At 42.3% G+C, this 20,935-nt stretch overlaps 1 protein-coding gene across 2 annotated transcripts in view; it reads right to left on the reverse strand.

The window, feature by feature from the left end:
* LIMCH1 (LIM and calponin homology domains 1) overlaps positions 1-20,935 on the reverse strand; it is a 331,389-nt gene that overhangs the window by 159,078 nt on the left and 151,376 nt on the right. For both annotated transcript variants that reach the window (XM_077279847.1, XM_077279846.1), the window contains exon 3: positions 1,197-1,266. In XM_077279847.1, the coding sequence (XP_077135962.1) occupies positions 1,197-1,266 (70 nt within the window). The remainder of the gene's footprint in view (positions 1-1,196; positions 1,267-20,935) is intronic.

A 20,935-nucleotide genomic window follows, 5' to 3' on the forward strand; every position in this document is an offset into this window, starting at 1 on the left:
TGATCAAAAACAGTATTACTAAGAACCCTGGGTTATTTAAATGCACTTTTGATTTTTACTTATTTAGGCTACTTTCACACTAGCGTCATTTGCTGTACGTCGCAATGCGTCGTTTAGGAGAAAAAACGCATCCTGCAAAGTTGTCCGCAGAATGCGTTTTTTCCCCATAGACTTACATTACCGACGCATTGCGACGTATCGCCACACGTCGCAATCGTCGTGCGATGGTTGCGTCGTGTTTTGGCGGACCGTCGGCACAAAAAAAGTTACATGTAACATTTTTCTGCGTGTCGTGTCCGCCATTTTCGACCGCCCCCTCCTCCCCGGACCTTACAATGGGGCAGTGGAAGCGTCGTAAGACTGCTTCCGCTGCCCACGTTGGGCATTATTTTCACAACACGCGTCGGCACGTCGGGCCCCGTGCCGCCACTAGTGTGAAAGCAGCCTTAGTTACAGCATGGTTTTTGCTCATTTTGCTTCTTGTAGGGTTTTTTTTTTTTAAAAGGTACGGTAAGTAAGTGCCTGCAAAACAGAAATGCTGAAAGTTTAGTTTCTCTTTAAATACACAAAACCTTACAGATTGAGCCGTTCATGTATTACATGGACCGCCATTCACCCAATGCCCTGTAATTCATCAGCAAAATCAGCTATTTTTTTAACTAGAAAATCCTATAAAAAGGAGAACTAGCAGATTAACCATTCAATTGTGATGCCACCTCAGTGAACTATGAAAAATTTACTCTATCACAAAATGGTAGCAAACTTATTTAGACCACTACTTTTCTATTACATGGGAAGCCATTCAGGAATCACTTAAATCCAAGCACAGGCGCATAGTGTGCCGTCGGCATGGCCGAGCAGTTCAGTGCACCCTCTCACCAACTAGGTTTTCCATTAATAGTCGTTCCTATAAAGCTAGAGCCATCAATCAATGAAGAAGAGGGTGAATATAGATGGAAAACAAGTAGATGGGACGGTGTGCTGGACTGTTCGGCCAGGCTAAGGATGCGCTGGTCTGAACAGTCATTTTGAGATGATAGACTCTAATACAATTGGTATCATCTCCCCAATATAAATCTTTAAAAATTGGATTAAAAATCACAAGAAAGCTCATTAGTCCATGAACTGCAAATATCACAAGATCTTCTGAGCATATATTTTCAGGAATAACAATGCATAAAGGAAGTTGTACTTACCAGCCCTGCAATGGGTGTGGGCAGCCGGTTAATCTTTTTTATAAGTCCTGGTTTAATTGCATTCAACAACCTGCAAAATTATGTATAAAAAACGGTCAGCGCACGGCCAAGAAAGTAATTATATTACTCATTAAACATATTACATAAATGAACTCTACACAACCAGTTAAAAGTGTATGTAAACAATTATCAGGAACAACAAAGCACAAGCCGGTGGTCCGATCCAGAGTGATCTAGGGGCTCACACATATTGGCATGGTGCCGTAGTGCTATTGCACTGCTGTACAATCAGACTGCTCAGGGGCACTTATGGCAGAACATTTGACGTCCGTCTTGCTTTCTGATCGGTTGCCAGTATTTACATCAAAATTTAGCGAAATGTCACTTGATGTTCGACAAAATTGCCGCAACTCTGGATCTTAAGGTACCGTCACACTCAGCGACGCTGCAGCGATATAGACAACGATCCGATCGCTGGAGCGTCGCTGTTTAGGTCGCTGTAGAGATGTCAAACACAGCAGCTCCAGAACGATGCAGGAGCGATCCTGTGACGTAACGGTGACTCACTTATCGTTCTCACAGGTCGTCACAGGTCGTTAGCTCCATGTAAATCATTGCTGGCATCGTTGCTTTTGCTGTCAAACACGACGATACACGCCGATCTGACGACCAAATAAAGTTCTGGAATTCTAGCTCTGACCAGCGATATCACAGCGGGATCCAGATCGCTGCTGCGTGTCAAACACAACGAGATCGCTATCCAGGACGCTGCAACGTCACAGATCGTTGTCGTTCTCGTTGGAAAGTTGTTTAGTGTGAAGGTACCTTTACACTTCTATGCAGAACAGGTTTTTTCCCCTTTTCCCCTTTTGAACTGAGATTTGTAGAAAAAAAAATAATGAAAAGTTGCAATTCATAAATCTGGCTTAGGCTAGGTTCACATTGCGTTAGTGGGTGGTCACTAATGGACAGCGTTGCACGGCGAAAATGTCGCAATTAACGCCGTGCAACGGGTCCGTTAGCGCACCCATTGACAGCAATGTAAATTTCGCCGCTAGCGCGTGCCTTTTTCGGCTCGCGCTAGCGATGTGCCGTTCTTTTGTAGCGCGCCTCGGACGCTGCTTGCAGCGTCCGCGGCGCGCCCGAGGTCCGTTCCCCGCTCTCGCAGATCGGGGATCTGCGAGAGCGGGGACGTTAGCGCGACCCCTAAACGCGGCCCCTACAAATACATTGCGTTAGCGCAATCCGCTAGCGCTAGCGCTAAACGGATTGCCCTAACGCAATGTGAACCTAGCCTTAAACTCTTTCTGTGCAGCTAAACATGCAGACTTTCCCCAACTTTCTAGAAGTGGAGGGAGTAATTTCAGGCCACATAAATTATTTTGCAACTTGAATACAACAACAAAAAGTTGAACATGCTTTGATACATTCCTTCCGATGTGTATATAAAAATGTTCTCCTAGAAACAATACTCAAGGTCCCATTATTGAAAAGTGACAGTGGCTTCTCCAGCTAGAATTGGAAGCAACAGAGAGCTACCCTGACATCCATGTCAGGACAGTGACAATACATTAAGTCCTCTCAAATTCACTGTACACATATGTTTGTATGGCATTTAAATACATACAGTGGGTACAGTGGGTACGGAAAGCGTTTAGACCCCTTTATATTTTTCACTGTTTCATTGCAGCCATTTGGTAAATTCAAAAAAGTTCATTTTTTTTCTCATTAATGTACACTATGTACACTCTGAACCCCATCTTGACTAGCAAAAATTATTACATTTCTGTTTTTGTTCAATTTAATAAAAAAGAAAAACGGAAATATCACATGGTCATAAGTATTCAGACTCTTTGCTCAGACACTCATATCTAAGTCACATGCTGTCCATTTCCTTGTGATCCTCCTTGAGATGATTCTATTCCTTCATTGGAGTCCAGCTGTATTTAATTAAACTGATAGGACTTGATTTGGAAAGGCACACACCTGTCTATATAAGACCTCACAGCTCACAGTGCATGTCAGACCAAATGAGAATCATGAGGTCAAAGGAACTGGCCAAGAAGCTCAGAGTCAGAATTGTGGCAAGGCACAGATCTGGCCAAGGTTACAACAGAATTTCTGCAGTACTCAAGGTTCCTAAGAGCACAGTGGCCTCCAAAATCGTTAAATAGAAGAAGTTTGGGACCACCAGAAGTCTTCCTAGACCTGGCTATACAGCCAAACTGAGCAATCGTGGGAGAAGAGCCTTGGTGAGAGAGGTAAAGAAGAACCCCACAATCACTGTGGCTGAGCTCCAGAGATGCAGTAGGGAGATGGGAGAAAGTTCCACAAAGGCAACTATCACTGCAGCCCTCCACCAGTCGGGCCTTTATGGCAGAGTGGCCCGACGGAAGCCTCTCCTCAGTGCGAGACATATGAAAGCCCGCATAGAGTTTGCTAAAAAAAAAACACAAAGTACTCCCAGACTATGAGAAATAAGATTCTTGGGTCTGATGAGTCGAATATAGACCTTTTTGGTGATAATTCTAAGTGGTATGTGTGGAGAAAACCAGGCACTGCTCATCACCTGCTCAATGCAATCCCAACAGAGAAACATGGTGGCAGCATCATGCTATGGGGGTGTTTTCCAGCTGCAGTGACAGGACGACTGGTTGTCACTGAAGGAAAGATGAATGCGGCCAAGTACAGAGATATCCTTGATGAAAACCTCTTCCAGAGTGCTCTGGATCTCAGACTTGGCCAAAGGTTCACCTTCCAACAACACAATGACCCTAAGTACAAAGCTAAAATAACAATGGAGTGGCTTCAGAACAACTCTGTGACCATTCTTGACTGGCCCAGCCAGAGCCCTGTCCTAAACCCAATTGAGCATCTCTGGAGAGACATGAAAATGGCTGTCCACCAACGTTTACCATCCAATCTGATGGAACTGGAGAGGATCTGCAAGGAAGAATGGCAGAGGATCCCCAAATCCAGGTGTGAAAAACTTGTTGCATCATTCACAAGAAGACTCATGGCTGTACTAGCTCAAAAGGTGCTTCTACTCAATACTGAGCAAAGGGTCTGAATACTTATGACCATGTGATATTTCAGTTTTTCTTTTTTTAATAAATTTGCGAAAATTTCTACATTTATGTTTTTTTTTTTAAAGTCAAGATGAGGTGCAGCGTGTACATTAATGAGAAAAAAAATGAACTTTTGAATTTACCAAATGGCTGCAATGGAGCAGTGAAAAATTAAAAGGGGGTCTGAATACTTTCCGTCCCCACTGTATAGCACAAGCAGCACGTGAATAATAAAAAAAAAAAAATAATATTATAATATTGCTGTATAAGTCACCAGTAAATAATAAAGAAATAAAATGAGGATATTCACAAAAGTTGTAGAGATCAAGATCAGTTTCAGAACTGTAGAATGATATCGTCATGTGAAACAAAAATATCACATTCAGAAGGGGACGGTATATACAGAATATCACAATGGGAACACAAAACAAAAAAGTCTTGCTATGACCTCACTGTCTTCAGGTTTACCGCCAACTTCTGCTAGATTGGAGTTGTTTGAATTAGGTCTAAAAATGACAAATATCGCATAGCAAAACGACAAATCTCCATATCTCAAATCTTTACTTGCATATCTTGCATTAAAGCCAGAGAACACGAAACTAATGGATTCCACTCAAAGGGAAGCGATCACCAGAAAATTACCTATTGTTTAAACCAGGCTTTTGTGGTAATTTTTTTTTTTTTCCATATCACATTTTGATCAAATAAAAATAAAAATCGTAATCTTGCAATTTTCACACTGACCACCTGCATTTTACACTCATTTCCTGTCCTTTCAGGAAGGGTTTTCAGCAGGCTCCTTAGCAGCAGAGACAGGATTACAATGACAAGTAACACCTGTATACACTGCTGATAACACAGAAGCCACCCTTCAGAAAAGCAAACGTCACAGCTGTCCCTTCACAATAACCAGTGCACCCGCTCATTAGATGCGTCAATTCAAAGATTGGGTAAGAAGAATCTGTTAATAGTATACGTGGATTTCCATCAACAGCAGGATGTTGGAGTCTATTGGAAAAAATTCAAGATTTTTATTTTTAAAAGACTGTGATATAGATTGTAATACAGGTTGTGATACAAAGAAAAAAAAAAGTGAATAAAAAAATACATTTAATATAAAAATCTGATTTAAATGACAGGTGATTTTCTGATGACAGTCTCTCTTTAAAGGGAACCGGTCACCAGAAAGAACGCTATTAACTTGGAGATATGGGGTTAATCTGCAGGTTAGTAGCGTTATAAAGCTGACTGGCATCTGCACGTAGCCCAACACTGCGAGGAGAAATTAACATTATTCTCACCAGCAGCGATCACATTTCAATCATGGGGGAGGCACCAGTTCAAACCCTGCACTAAGAATACAGAGCGACGGCACTAACTGCACCTCCTGCCCTGACTGACGGCCGGCCCCAATGCAGTGGGAGTGTCAGTCAGGGCCGGGGGTGAGGTTACAGCCACTGCTCTCTATACTCAGAGAGGTGACCAAACCAGCGCCGATGTCGCCCCCGTGACTGAAACCGCACCTTCGACCCTGACTGATAGCCGGCCCCAATTAATCCAGTGGACGCGGTTTCAGTCACGGGGGAGGCACCGGCGCTAGTTCAGTCACCGCTCTGAGAACACAAAGTGAAGGCTGTATCCGGGCTCCTGTCATTGGTGCTGGCTGTCAGGGCCAGGGGCACAATTATAGCCGTCGATCTGTATACTCTGAGTGGTGACTGAACCAGTGTCGGACTGAAATCAAGCCCCAGGCCTGACGGATGTTGGTTCTGCATAAATAATCGACACTAAGGAGTTTAAGGCTTGGCTTAAATGAAATTTTATAGATATAATCATGTGCGGCTTACATGCGTTTTAATTGCATTTCCATGTGCATTTTTCATCTAATGCAATTATGTGCAGAAAATCCACACAAAACTCAGCATAACTGCAAGAGAAATTGACATGTTGCGCATTTAAAAATTATGCAACGCAGGTCAGTTAGCGCCGCATAGAATAAGGAAAAAAAAACAAACAGTGGGCATGAGATTTCTATAAATCACAGCTGTCGTACATAGTCACCTTTATAAAAGGCTCCTGTCCACAGACTCAATTAATCAGTCAGATTATAACCTCTACAACATGGGCAAGACCAAAGAGCTATCTAACGATGTCAATGACAAGATCATAGACCTGCACAAAGCTGGAGTGGGCTACAAAACCATACGTAAGACGCTGGGTGAGAAGGAGACAACTGTTGGTGCAATAGTAAGAAAATGGAAGAAATACAAAATGACTGTCGACATCGATCTGGGGCACCATGCAAAATCTCACCTCATGGGGTATCCTCGATCATGAGGAAGGTGACTGATCAGCCTAAAACTACATGGGGGGAACAGGTTAATGATTTCAAGGTAGCTGGGACCACAGTCACCAAGAAAGCCATTGGTAACACATTACGCCGTAAAGGTTTAAAATCCTGCAGTGCCCGCAAGGTCCCCCTGCTCAAGAAGGCACATGTGCAGGCTCATCTGAAGTTTGACAATGAACACCTGGATGATTCTGTGAGTGATTGGGAGAAGGTGCTGTGGTCAGATGATACAAAAATTGAGGTCTTTGGCATTAACTCAACTCGCCGTTTTTGGACGAAGAGAAATGCTGCCTGTGACCCAAAGAACACCATCCCCACTGTCAAGCATGGAGGTGGAAACATTATGTTTTGGTGGTGTTTCTCTGCTAAGGGCACAGGACTACTTCACTGCATCAATGGGAGAATAAATGGAGCCATATAACGTAAAATGCTGAGTAACAACCTCCTTCCCTGCGCCAGGACATAAAAAATGGTTCGTGTCTGGGTCTTCCAGCAAGACAATGACCCAAAACATACAGCCAAGGCACTAAAGGAGTGGCTCAAAAAGAAGCACATTAAGGTCATGGAGTGGCCTAGCAAGTCTCCAGACCTTAATCCCATAGACAACTTATGGAGGGAGTTGAAGCTCCGAGTTGCCAAGCGACAGCCTCAAAATCTTAATGATTTAGGGATGATCTGCAAAGAGGAGTGGGCCAAAATTCCTCCTGACACCTGTGCAAACCTCATCATCAACTACAAAAAAAGTCTGACTGCTGTGCTTGCCTACAAGGGTTTTGCCACCAAGTCTTGTTTGCCAGAGGGATCAAATACTTATTTCTCACTGAATAAATTATATAAATGTATTTGCATTTCACAATGTGAATTTCTGGATTTTATTTTTGATATTCTCTCTCTCAATGTTAAAATTAACCCACCCTTAAAATTATAGACTGTTCATGTCTTTCTCAGTGTTCAAACTTACAGAATCAGCAAGGGATTAAATAATTATTTCCTTCACTGTAGATGGCAGGGTTAGAGGTATTCAGAAACAGCTACGAGACCTGATGCAAAATTGTAAAGAAAAAAAAAAGGTGCAAACAGTTTAAACTGAAGGCGTATTAACTCGAATGGTACTATACAAAGGCAAAATTAGAAAGACATCCCAATGGAACCACTTAGTCATGATTTTACTCCTTTCCTCCTGGGAATAGGCAACAAACATCTCTATGCCCTGAGTTACGGAGATTTCTGTAAACCACTCCTCTAGGGAAGGTGCATCTCGGGACTTCCAGTGATGGGGAATCACTGTTTTGGCTGCTTGTAAAAGGTATCTCATGAGCGATTTTTTATAATTAGTTCCTGGCAATGGGAACATGAATAGAAGGGTTGCTTCAGATTTGTTGGGGATTGTTATTCCAGAGACTTATTTGATTACTTTAATGGATCCCTCCCAGAACGCTACAAGACCACCAGTTGTTAACCAATGCACCTACCAATGTCATCAGCAAGGAGAGAGTCATTTTCTTAGTCCTGCACAGGAGATAGTAGCTTGTGAAGTTTAGTTTCTAATTTATGATAAGCCCGTGGGGCATCACCGTAGATTGGTATCAGTAGCCTTGTAGATTGAGGTTGACCAATCATAAGCAGAAGGTGTCATTCGAGGGGGGAACCTCCAGAAGAACATGATGTAATAATCAACATCTCCGCTCTTTACCTGATATCTACAGGGGCTGTGTAAAGTACACCTGAGCTGAGCATGATTACAAACACCTCTAGTAGTTTTTATTTCACAGCAGTCAGTGTGGGAGGAGGGGGAGAGTTGAATCTGTAAGATGAAGCTACAGAAGTGTTTGAAATCTCACTTAGCTCTGCGGTATTCCATCTCCACCCACTCCGACTATGAAATGAAAACTACAACAGGTGTGATCAACCAGTTTAACATACTAAAAGCCATGAAAGGTCATTTTTAAGGGCTCGCTCACACTAGAATATAAAAGGAAAAAGATTAAATAAAAATTGTTCCTATTCTCATCCAGGAGAGTGGGATGATTTTTCTTGTCATGTGTGTGCTGTCCGTATGCAATCTGTACTTTTACTCAGCAGCTATAAATCATTTACAGGACCATTTACAGTTTACCATCTTACAGAATTGTAATGTATCGATTAAAAATCACATACCATACAGAGTGTCCGATATTTGACCGATTTTGGAGTGAAATCGCAGCATGCTGAACACAGATAAGAAAAAAATCTGCAGATCTGCACGGCCTCCTTGAATAACATTGGACTGAGTGCAATAAGATTTTTTATCGGAATGAACTCATCTGATTTATATGCCAGTGTGAGTGAGCCCTTGTCTGATGCCTCGACTTTAGATTCATCTGGGGAATGGATGATGCCCCCATCAAGTTGCAAAGATGAGTAACATAGGACTGAGGATTCTACTGCTAACATAGTCTACTAGGTCTGAGTGTCTGCCTCCAGTAGGCGTACATGCCCAAAAATGATGCCCGTCACAGCATGTTCGCTCTTTTGGCACCATTATAGGCTATGTCCCCATTGGCGCACACTTCCGAATCCCGTTTCGAGTGGGGTTTGGATGGAATCTCCGATGGAGCCACTGAACGGTTGCCAAAAAGCAGTGTGAAGGCCCGCTTAGTACTATGCCCATACCATTGTGGTCAGTAGCTGTATGGTGTTTGTGGTGCTTCATGTCACATTTCAGTTTTGTTCTTTTAAGGTGTGGTGGGAATTTTCTACTTGGATTTGAGTACACGCTGAGATTCCTCCCTAATTGTTGGGAACTAGAAAAAGCAGCTGGTTCTGGCAGGGTAACAGCGATTACTCCAGCGCTGCCAACAACATCCAACTCTGCTGGAAATGTTCTCAAAAATCTCCTTTCAATAAAAAACGATTAGGAAAGCCGGATAGCTTGTCCTGCTCTGGGAAATTAAAATAACAAAAGGACTGATAGGACCGGGTCAATAAGCTTTACATTCTTGGATATCTGGATTTGTTCTAATCAGGCAGAGGAAAGAGAACTGTATGAACAATTGTGATTCCAAAGTGTTAGAAAGTGTTCCAAGTAATGAAAGAAGGAAGGAAATTGCAACTGTAACACATTATAAAAGGCCCTCATAGTGATGAGCTTATTATGGCAACGAACCATGCTGACTTTGAAGCCCATAATGCATGTTGTCCGTAGGTTAAATGCCAGAACAGAGCTGCATTCATTTCTTTTTAAAGGGTTCATACTCCTCTGAGAAAATCAGACAAGTGCAATCTGATAAAATAATTGGATTGCACTCTGACCAATGTTAATCTACGACTCCCTGCTCATCTGCGATTTTTTTTTTCTTTGCTCAAGTCGGACTGAGAAAAAAAAAGTCGCACAGCACTCGGACCATGCAAGTGCCGTCCAATTTTTACACACTCATATCCTTGAAAACTTGACATTTCATCAACCACGTACAGTAAAATCACAGAGTGACAAGTTAGGATAGAATATATAGATATAGGCTTCAGGAAAATGGCCGCGTGAGGCCGCGCGTGCGCAGATGGAGATCGCGGCGGCCATTTTCCTGAAGCAGAGTTCGCAGATTGAGATCTCGGCTTCAGGAAAATGGCCGCCGCTATCTCCATCTGCGCACGCGCGGCCTCCCGTGGCCATTTTCCTGAAGCCCTGGGACGCAGAGTAGTGAATCTGCGCACCCGCGGCCTCAGCAAGATGGCCGCTGCCACCGGAAAAATCCTTAACTCACCCAGCTCTGCTGCTCTCCATCAATACCGGGCCGTGGATTCACCTCAAATATGGACGGGACCCTGCTCACGCCATACAGCTCACAGCGCCACATCATCCCCGCACCTCTGTCGCCGCCACAATGCCGGTAAGCCTCCCGCCACCAGGAAAACCGTGACTCACCCAGCTCTGCTGCTCTCCTTCACTACTGCTGTGGCGTCACCTCAAATGTGGAAGGGACCCTGGCCGCCGCCACCTGAGGAAGTGACCGCACATCTGCCGCCGCCACAGCAACCTCCCCATGGACACCAGGCCATGGCGTCGCCCACCTAAGCAGGATGGGACCCTGCTCAGGTGAACGCCGTTCCGCCCACCGCACCTCAGCATCACCTCACCTCTGCCACCACCATGCCTCCTGTGACCCTGCTCTGCCACTGCCTGCCCTCAGGTAAGAGATCTTAAATTCGGACAATAAGACGGACCCCCATCTTATAAAAAATCTTTTTTTCTGCAATTTTCACCCCAAATTTGGGGTGCGTCATAGTACGGTGGGTCTTATAGTCCAAAAAATACGGTATTAGATAATTGTTCACCTCAACACTTCTGACATACATATCAGTGGAGGATACCATAGAATAGCAGTGGTGGCGAACAGAGGACATTTTGATCTTGAGTCTTGACCAAACTGGCTGTGCTAATGTCTCTAGATGTTCCACTGAAATCAATAGCATTGTAACATACATGTAATATCATATCACTCTGATGTGGGAAGAGGTCTAAAAGTGGTCTCCATGTTGTGAAATTAGCTCAAAAGCATGTGACCGTGTGTTGTATGCAAGTGAGGCAACAAGTCACGATTTGGCTAGGATGTATACGAGATACAGGAATAAGGTAGAAGACTGCACGGAAAAGAAAAGCCTAAGCGCAACTCTGGAGCAACTTGTGTTATCCCTATAGTACTCCTATTGGATAAATTATTATAACCGCTCATGAATCTATCCTTACGCGCTCCATATATCACAGTTGCTATAAGCTGTACTCAAATTATTACAATATCGTTCCTTATGAATTGAAGCAATTCCAACAAAAGAGAATGGAAATGGAATTCCTTGTGGCCTCTCATTATTAGGCAGGTGCAGGTTGTTTTAGGACAGCCTGTGTCTGCGGCACTATAAGCTGCTGATAAATTCCCAGCTGCAAACCTGAGAGTCTGAGTTGGCCTTTGCTATCAAACCTTTTTGCTGGAATCATCTCATTTTTAATAATTCTTAAATATCCTGAACAGACACAAAAGAGCTGAATTTGACACTTTCTCTTTTGTATCTAGAGTATAATCTATGCTGACTTAGCGCTGATATTTTTATATTAGGGAGGTGCTGCATAACTTTACCACTATTTAATCAAGATCCATCAATTGCCATAACTAGGGCTGTGGAGTCTGAGTCGAAGTTGGTATACAAAGGACCAACTCTGAAAACATATACCGTAATACATTGGGTACAGGAGTACGATGCAGGATGTGCTGTAAATGTTTTCATAAGAATGTGGTAAAGTTATGAAATGTCCTATAAATGTCTGTTCTGTTCCTGATCTCAGGATCTCGGCTTTTAGTTGAGATGAATCTGTGCTGCACTTTATGTACATGCTCAGTAGTGACCAGAGCTGTGCGGTCATAGTGGAGATGAATCTGTGCTGCACTTTATGTACATGTCCAGTAGTGACCAGTGCTGTGGAGTTGTAGATGAGATGAATCTGTGCTGCACTTTATGTACATGCTCAGTAGTGACCAGTGCTGTGGAGTTGTAGATGAGATGAATCTGTGCTGCACTTTATGCACATGCTCAGTAGTGATCAGTGCTGTGGAGTTGTAGATGAGATTAATCTGTGCTGCACTTTATGTACATGCTCAATAATGACCGATGATGTGGAGTCAGGGAAATTGAGGAGTCAAGAGTCGCCGGTTTGGCTTACCGACTCTACAGATCTGGCCATAAATATGATTTTTTTTTAATCTGGTGTAAATGCTGCTGTCCTGATTGAGACCTGGTTTATTTTTATCATTCTTGTGCTTCTCCATCCCTGAGATATAGCCCCTCATCTGCTTATATAAAACTATCTCCAAAAGACTATCATATAGAAGAGTTGATGACCACACCTACTTGGATAAAAAAAAATAAAAAACAATGACATACAGACCAAAATATATCAGAAAGATGAACAGGAACTTAAGATAAATACCAGACTCGGGAGAAGTGACATTTAGGTCTGGTAAAATAAATAATACATATATTTATGGAAAATATATATATTTTAAAAGGTACAGATTGCAGATTAGCTCTGCTATACCTGTATGTTAGGGAGATGGGCAAAGCACAATGAAAAATTGCTGGTTTATCTGCCTAGTTCATCCTCTTTAAGTAGCTGCTTTAAACTGCCGATCTAGCAGGGATCCCTACTCAAACACTATTTACAAACATTCCGCTGGTCTGTGCATGGGGGAGCGGATCAGAGAAGATCACACTGTGAGAGGATTTGTAAATGGTGTTTGAATAAAAATAGTTGCAAGAGCAGCAGTTCAAATCAGCTACTTAATTAGCATGAATTAAGCAGATAAACCAGCAATTCAGAAGTGGTGTTGGATAGAGAAGGAAGCAAATAAGGTCATTGGGAATATTACAAATATTCATAACATTGCAATGCCAGAAAGATAGAAAAAAAAAAGTTTATTTACTCTTTAAAGGGAATCTGTCAGCAGTTTTTTTGCCACATAATCCGAGAGCATTGTGATGTAGGAGCAGAGATCCTGATTCCAGCAATGTATCACTTACCGGGTTGCTTGGTGTAGTTTGGACAGAATCCCCGTTTTCTCCATTGTAAATGTAGCAGTGGTCAGAATGTGGAGCGGTCTATAACCCCACAGAGCACTGGTTGGCAGCTTCAAGTGTACACTGTACATTGTCAGCAAGCTACCAATCAAAGCTGGGGGCGAAGTTACAAAGATTATCCTTACTGGCCTGCACATGAAACCTAGTCCTCTACTGATAATCACCTGCTGATAAAGCACAGATTGTATTGAAACCACAGCATACAGCCTAAGGGTATGTGCACATGTCAGGATTTCTTGCAGAAATTTCCTGAAGAAAACCGGAAATTTTCTGCAAGAAATCCGCATTTTTTTTTGCGTTTTTTTCCCGTTTTTTTTTCGCGTTTTTTTTTTTAGCATTTTGCAAGCGTAATTAGCTTGCAGAATGCTAAAGTTTTCCAAGTGATCTGTAGCATCGCTTGGAAAACTGATTGACAGGTTGGTCACACTTGTCAAACAGAGTGTTTGACAAGTGTGACCAACTTTTTACTATAGATGCTGCCTATGCAGCATCAATAGTAAAAGATAGAATGTTTAAAAATTATACAAAAAAATGGTTATACTCACCTGCAGACAGCCGATCTCCTCAGCGGCTTCCGTTTCTATAGATGGTGTGTGTGTGCAGGACCTTCGATGACATCGCGGTCATGTGACCGTGACGTCATCGCAGGTCCTTCACACACACCATCTATAGGAACGGAAGCGGCAGCGTGCACCGATGAGAGACTGGAAGACTCCGGGGGCCATCGAAGGTGAGTATATGACTATTTTTTATTTTAATTCTTTTTTTTTTTTTTACCAATTATATGGTGCCCAGTCCGTGGAGGAGACTCTCCTCTCCTCTCCTCCACCCTGGGTACCAACCGCACATGATCTGCTTACTTCCCGCATGGTGTGCACAGCCCCATGCGGGAAGTAAGCAGATCAATGCATTCCTAGGTGTGCGGAATCCCCGCAATTCCGCAAATTTTATGAACATGTTGCTTTTTTTTCTGCGATGCGATTTTTTCGCGGAAAAAAATGCAACATTTGCACAAGAAATGCGGAAAACACTGAAAATAATGGGAGGCATATGTTAGCGTTTTTTTGCGTTTTTTTTGCGTTTTTATCACGTTTTTATAGCGAAAAAAACGCAAAAAATACTGAATGTGTGCACATGGCCTAATACGTGACACATCCCTTATATCATGCTCTCTGTTCTTTAATCATGCTGCACACAGATTAAATAGCAAAAAGCTGCGGTTAGATTTTCCTTTTAAAAAAGTTACCAGGTGATTCCAAACATTTAACATATCAATAGTAGTACGTATTCAAATAGAACCCCTGGAGAAGAAAGTTATACGCCATCTAATTTTGCAAGGTTTTTAAAATTACTAAGCTTACTTTGCTGCTTTATAAAATGAACAGCGATTAGAAAAGCTTATTTTTTACTTTAATCCTTTATATTATTAGTCTTAAATGGTTATTTAGTTCTTAGTTTAGAATGGGTCCAGTTCTAGCAGATTAAAACTTATCTGTCCAACTATGATATCACTCTTTCCACATTTTATTTTAAGAGAAAGCTCTATGTAGGGGCAGCAGTAAGCCATTTATTGGCAAGCAGACAGAAGCTGTATCCTAGCAAAAGAATGTATGTTTAAAAAAAAAATGTATTGGTCTTTAATGTAATAAATAGACATATTCAGTCTCAGCTAATCCTGGATGCATCCTGGATTTTTCCTCTGCTTGCTCAGGATATTTTGGAATTTGCAGAAAAACAGGACTATAAAAAAATGATTAACGTGATAAAACCTAAAAAATACTTAGAAAAGAAGTTGTACATACAAGATGGTAAATGATGGGAGCCTATTCAAACAGGACAGATGTGATAGTTCTTAAAGTGCTTGTTTGGTTTCCAAACTCCATTTTTAAATTTAATAGATTACCTTTTTTTAAAGCAACTACAAAAAGTGCCACCCTGGAAGGCAGAGTATGGGTATATGCACACAACGACCATTTTAGGCGGATACTGACTAGAATACGCTTTGAAAAAGGGCTTGAATCTCAGCAAGATAGACATGCTGCAGTCTGGAAAGACGAGCCACATGTCTGTCTCCGCAGGTAAGACGCGGAAATCTGTGTATGCATAGTGGGCATGGGATTTCTTGAAATCCCTTCCACTATGCTGTAACATCAGGACTCCTCGGAGCATTTACTGACCATGTGCACCTTCCCTTAGGGTTCTGAAACTTTGAAAATGTCATAAATAGTGATGAGCAAACATGCTCGGATAAGGTGTGAGGGTGTTAACCAAGTGTCTTCGGCTTGCTCGAAAAACCTGTTCCAGTCCCCGCGGCTGCATGTCTCGTGGCAATTCAGGAGTGTGTTGCGGCAAGCAAGACATGCAGCTGTGGGGAGTTGAACATATTTTTCGAGCAAGCTGAAGACACCCAATTAGCACACGAGCATGGCGGAAAACACCTTATCCCAGCACTTTCACTCATCACTAAATAACACAGGTCAACAAAAAAAAATTTTTTTTTCTGGTGTCCAAAATATTTTAATGAATTTGGGGTATTTTTGGGGTGCTGATTCTGAATATGCTATCAGTTTTGCCAGATTGGCTCAAGTTTTTGACATTTTTGGTATCTTATTTATAGCACTTGTTGGTAAATGCGACGCATCATCTCATTAATTTCTTTGGATTAGTACTTGAACTGAGCAGTTCTCAATATAGTTTTGTGTTAATTAGGTGTTCTAAAAGTTTGTTCATAGCTTGATTTTTGCACTAACTTTATGTTGTTGTCTGTTTTCCAGTGAAAAGCATGAACTCATCAAGAAGAAGTTGTCTTAACGATCCAGACTCATTCTGTTACATTTGTGGTGAATACACACTGCCAAAACATAGAAGAAACATAACAGACTTCGTAAAAAAAAGTGTATTTTGCCTATTTTGGGGTTATGCTTGGGGACCAAGACAAGTTTTGGGCACCACACATAGTGTGCAAAGCATGTATCGAATTATTACGAAAATGGAGCAAAGGACAAAGAAAAAGCTTCAAATTTGGTGTTCCAATGGTCTGGAGAGAGCCAAAAAATCATCATGATGACTGTTATTTCTGTGCAGTGCAAGTGCAAGGATTCAATAAGCATAAGAAACGAAAATGGGAGTAACATGGAATCTGCAAGAAGGCCTGTCCCTCATTGTGAAGATGTGCCTGTACCTGTGTTTACCATAAATAACAGTCATCATGATGATTTTTTGGCTCTCTCCACACCATTTTCGTAATAATTCGATACAACACCGGAGCAGAAGAAAAACGGCGCTTAAGCTCCCGAAAGGCCTCCACAGCAGCAGGAGACCAATCTGCAACATCAGCACCCTTTTTAGTCAAATCAGTCAAAGGCCTGACAACGCTAGAAAAACCAGTTATGAATCGACGATAAAAGTTAGCAAAGCCCAAAAATTTCTGAAGGCCCTTAAGAGAAGTCGGTTGCGTCCAGTCACAAATAGCCCGAACCTTCACAGGATCCATCTCAATAGAAGAGGGGGAAAAAATGTACCCCAAAAAAGAAATCTTCTGAACCCCAAAAACACACTTTGAACCTTTAACAAACAGAGAGCTTGTCCGTTTATTCTATGCTTCTGATGTTTCCTTGCCATTGGAAACCATAACAGTATGGCCAGCCCCCCACATATAATAACGGTGAGAGCAGATGAAAAGACACACGTAGTATGAAAGCAGATTTAGCACAGAGAGGCCCGATCCAAACCCTTCAAAACACCATCCTGAAATTACCTTAACTCATGTGACAACTCATGACACCGGAGTGGTAATTTCAGCCCAACAAGAGCTTCCAGCTGCAGAGATTCACATAAGTGCAAACTGGACAAAACATACAAAAATAGACTTAAGGACTAAAGTGTCCAACTTAGCTGAGCAGAAAACTGGGAGCAGGAACATGCAACAGAATCACTCTGGATACATTGCTGGCCAGCATTAGAATGACTGAGGAGCAAGGTTAAATAGGATACTCCCACATCCTGATAGGAACAGGTGAACTGAGAAGGCAAAGCTTGCAGGACACCAGTACCACAAGAGACCACCGGGGGAGCCCACGAACCGAATCACAACAGCCCTATCCTGGATCTCATCATTCCTAACTGACAGACATTCAGCGTCTCCCACTCACACACCACCTCCTCACCTCGCCCCCTATCTGCCGGAGTCCCACAAGGTTCAGTTCTAAGGCCCCTGCTCTTCTCCATCTACACCTTTGGCCTGGGACAGCTCATAGAATCTAACGGTTTTCAGTATCATCTCTATGTTGATGGCACACAGATTTATATCTCTGGACCAGATATCACCTCCCTACTAACCAGAATCCCTCAATGTCTATCCGCTATTTCATCCTTCTTCTCCGCTAGATTTCTAAAACTTAACATGGACAAAACAGAATTCATCGTCTTTCCCCCATCTCACGCGACCCCCCCAATGAACCTATCCATTACAGTAAACGGCTGTCCACTCTCCCCAGTCCCACAAGCTCGCTGTCTTGGGGTAATCCTTGACACTGATCTCTCCTTCAAACCACATATCCAAGCCCTTTCCACTTCCTGCTGCCTTCAACTCAAAAATATTTCACGGATCCGTACATTCCTAAACCAAGAATCTGCAAAAACCCTAGTCCATGCCCTCATCATCTACCACCTTGACTACTGTAACCTCCTGCTCTGTGGCCTCCCCTCGAACACTCTCGCACCCCTCCAATCTATTCTAAACTCTGCTGCCCGACTAATCCACATGCCCCCCCCCGCTATTTCCCGGCCTCTCCCCTCTGTCAATCCCTTCACTGGCTCCCCATTACCCAGAGACTCCAGTACAAAACCCCAACCATGACATTCAAAGCCATCCACAACCTATCTTCTCCATACATCTGTGACCTCGTCTCCCGGTACTTTCCTGCACGCAACCTCCGATCCTCACAAGATCTCCTTCTCTACTCCCCTCTTATCTCCTCTTCCCACAATCGTATACAAGATTTCACCCCTACTCTGGAACCCTCTACCACAACACATCAGACTCTCGCCTACCATCGAAACCTTCAAAAAGAACCTGAAGACCCACCTCTTCCGACAAGCCTACAACCTGCAGTAACCACCGATCAACCAAACCACTGCACGACCAGCTCTATCCTCACCTACTGTATCCTCACCCATCCTTTGTAGATTGTGAGCCCTCATTGACAGGGTCCTCTCTCCTCCTGTACCAGTTATGACTTGTATTGTTCAAGATTATTGTACTTGTTTTTATTATGTATACCCTTCCTCACATGTAAAGCGCCATGGAATAAATGGCACAATAATAATAATAATAATAATAATAATAATAATAAATAGTAATAATATGAGGTGACACTAAATGGAAAACTAAAACTTCTTAACAGGTTCCCCTCCAGGTAACAGCAGATTACTTTGTGACCCTTTTAATGAAAAAAATATCATCTTTAGCCTTGCAAACTGTAAAACAAAGCCCCAATTCATCAATTGCGTTATTGCCAAGTAATTTTTTTGGCGCACAGGAAGTGGCGCACATTCAAAGATGCTTAATTGTTGCCTCTTTTGCAAATTTCTAGAATGAGAAGTCATCCAATACTTACATTAAGTTTTTAAACGTTGCAGGTTTGCATTCAAATGACCAAAATAAAAAATAAATTACCGTAGGTGGATTTTGTACTACAACAGGGCACTGAAGTTTAGACACCCCCAAAAAAATTGCTACAGAAAAAAAAAAAAAAGTTTCAAATGATGAAATGGTCAAAACCATTTGGATAAAAACAGTCTAAGCAAACAAAAGATACAAATCTAAATAACGGAGTAAGGTGCAAAAAATAAAATCTAAGGTGCAAAAAATAAAATCTCTATAAAAGTATATAAATGAAATGTAAACACTCTTTAAAAGTTGAAAACATCCAACTGTGAACTTCCAACAAATCCACTGCAGCAGCTTTTTCCTGAAGCAGCTTCGCTTCGAATAAAAGGACAATAAAAGGTCATGTGCACATATCCTTAATGTTTACTCTCTCTGACCATCGCTGCTGTCTAGCCTGTAAACACTGCACTGAAGTTTGCTGGGATTAGAAGGTAATGTTCTTGAGATATTGTCAGATTAGAATTGCCATAATTAGCTTCTAATATTATTACGGTATGTTGTTAATGTTCAGTTTTCCATACTAATTGCAAAAAAAGAACTTCATTTAAAAAGGCCGCCTAAATCTAGTAATAAAACTATCCTCAATCACACCGAATGTTTCTGGACTTCTCTACTTCTAAAACGGGAGGTTGAAAGAGAAGCCCATAGAGTCCCGTGTTGACTAAACAACTTTCCAGGACATCTGCATTTTCTATATTTCAGTTAATAAATGAGCTTGTGATACATATTCTGCCAGGAAGATTTTCTCCATATGCTATCCAGACTTTCATACTTGGACACAGTAACTTTAGACATGAAGCAAAATGGGTGCAGCCGAGGTGGTCCTTCCATGAATTGTAAAATGATAAAATGACTTCAAATTTATAGCTGGATGCGCAAAGAGAAAGCCAGACCCCACACTATACACATTAGTCATGGTGTCCGAGGACGGCCAAAATTAAGTATTCAGTGCAGTCTATTGTATTGTGAAAAACACCAGAGCTGAGGGCAACTAATAAGCAGTGGCGCCCCCTCTGGACCCAGTGCATGTATCTATGGCATGAATAGTCATTCCAATTAAGGACAAATTATATTGCCTAGGTGGCAAGTAAAGAGGCAAAGGCAACGCAAAAAAAATTTAACAGTTACAAAGTGGTGCAGAAAGTTGGACACTTGATTGTCATTCCCTTCATTCTTTATAGAACTTTGCTCTGCACTCGACTGCTAGGGTTATAGGATGTTTCGCCCCCAGCAGTTTGCCCCCAGCAGTTCTCCCCCGGGCACATTTGGCCCCCAGCATTTGGCCCCCAGGATGATACTTACCTGTCACAGCTGCAGCTCCTTGGGTCACGGAGTGCAGTCTAGCGGTTCCCCGTGACGTCAGATGGTAACAGTTGATTTAACATGTCACAAAAGTGCAGCACTCTGTACAGAACTTTGTGACATGTAGATTGATGACGGACAGGAATTCATGAACCACAAGGACAAACAAGGGCGAACTGCTGGGGGCGAAACATCCAAATCCCCACTGCTAGTTATTAGTGATGAGCAAGTATACTCGTTGCTCGGGTTTTCCAGAGCACGCTCGGGTGTCCTCCGAGTATTTGGTAGTGTTCAGAGATTTCGTCTTCATCATCTCAGCTGAATGATTTACAGCTACTAACCAGCCTGAGTACATGTGTGGGTTGCCTGGTTGATATGGAATCCCCACATGTAACCAAGCTATCTAGTAGCCGCAAATCATCCAGCTGCGGCAAGGAAAACTAAATCTCCAAGCAGTCAAATACTCGGAGATCACCCGAGCGTGCTCTGGAAAACCCGAGCAACCAGTACACTCGCTCATCACTACTAGTTATGGAATGAATGGAGAAACTGTCCAAAAATACACACAACTTTATTCCAATGGGGTCAAAAAGTTCCTGTTTCTGCTGATCTGGGTGGGTCCCATTGGTCAGAAGCTCAGCTAACATCAATTGATAGGAGATAACTTGTTTTCAAAAGAACAACCTTAACTTAACATTTTTATTATATGCTACATTTTTACCAGTTAAGTCTTTTAAACCTTGTA

Source organism: Ranitomeya variabilis, chromosome 1 (assembly GCF_051348905.1).
Source record: "Ranitomeya variabilis isolate aRanVar5 chromosome 1, aRanVar5.hap1, whole genome shotgun sequence".
Classification (NCBI taxonomy): domain Eukaryota; kingdom Metazoa; phylum Chordata; class Amphibia; order Anura; family Dendrobatidae; genus Ranitomeya; species Ranitomeya variabilis.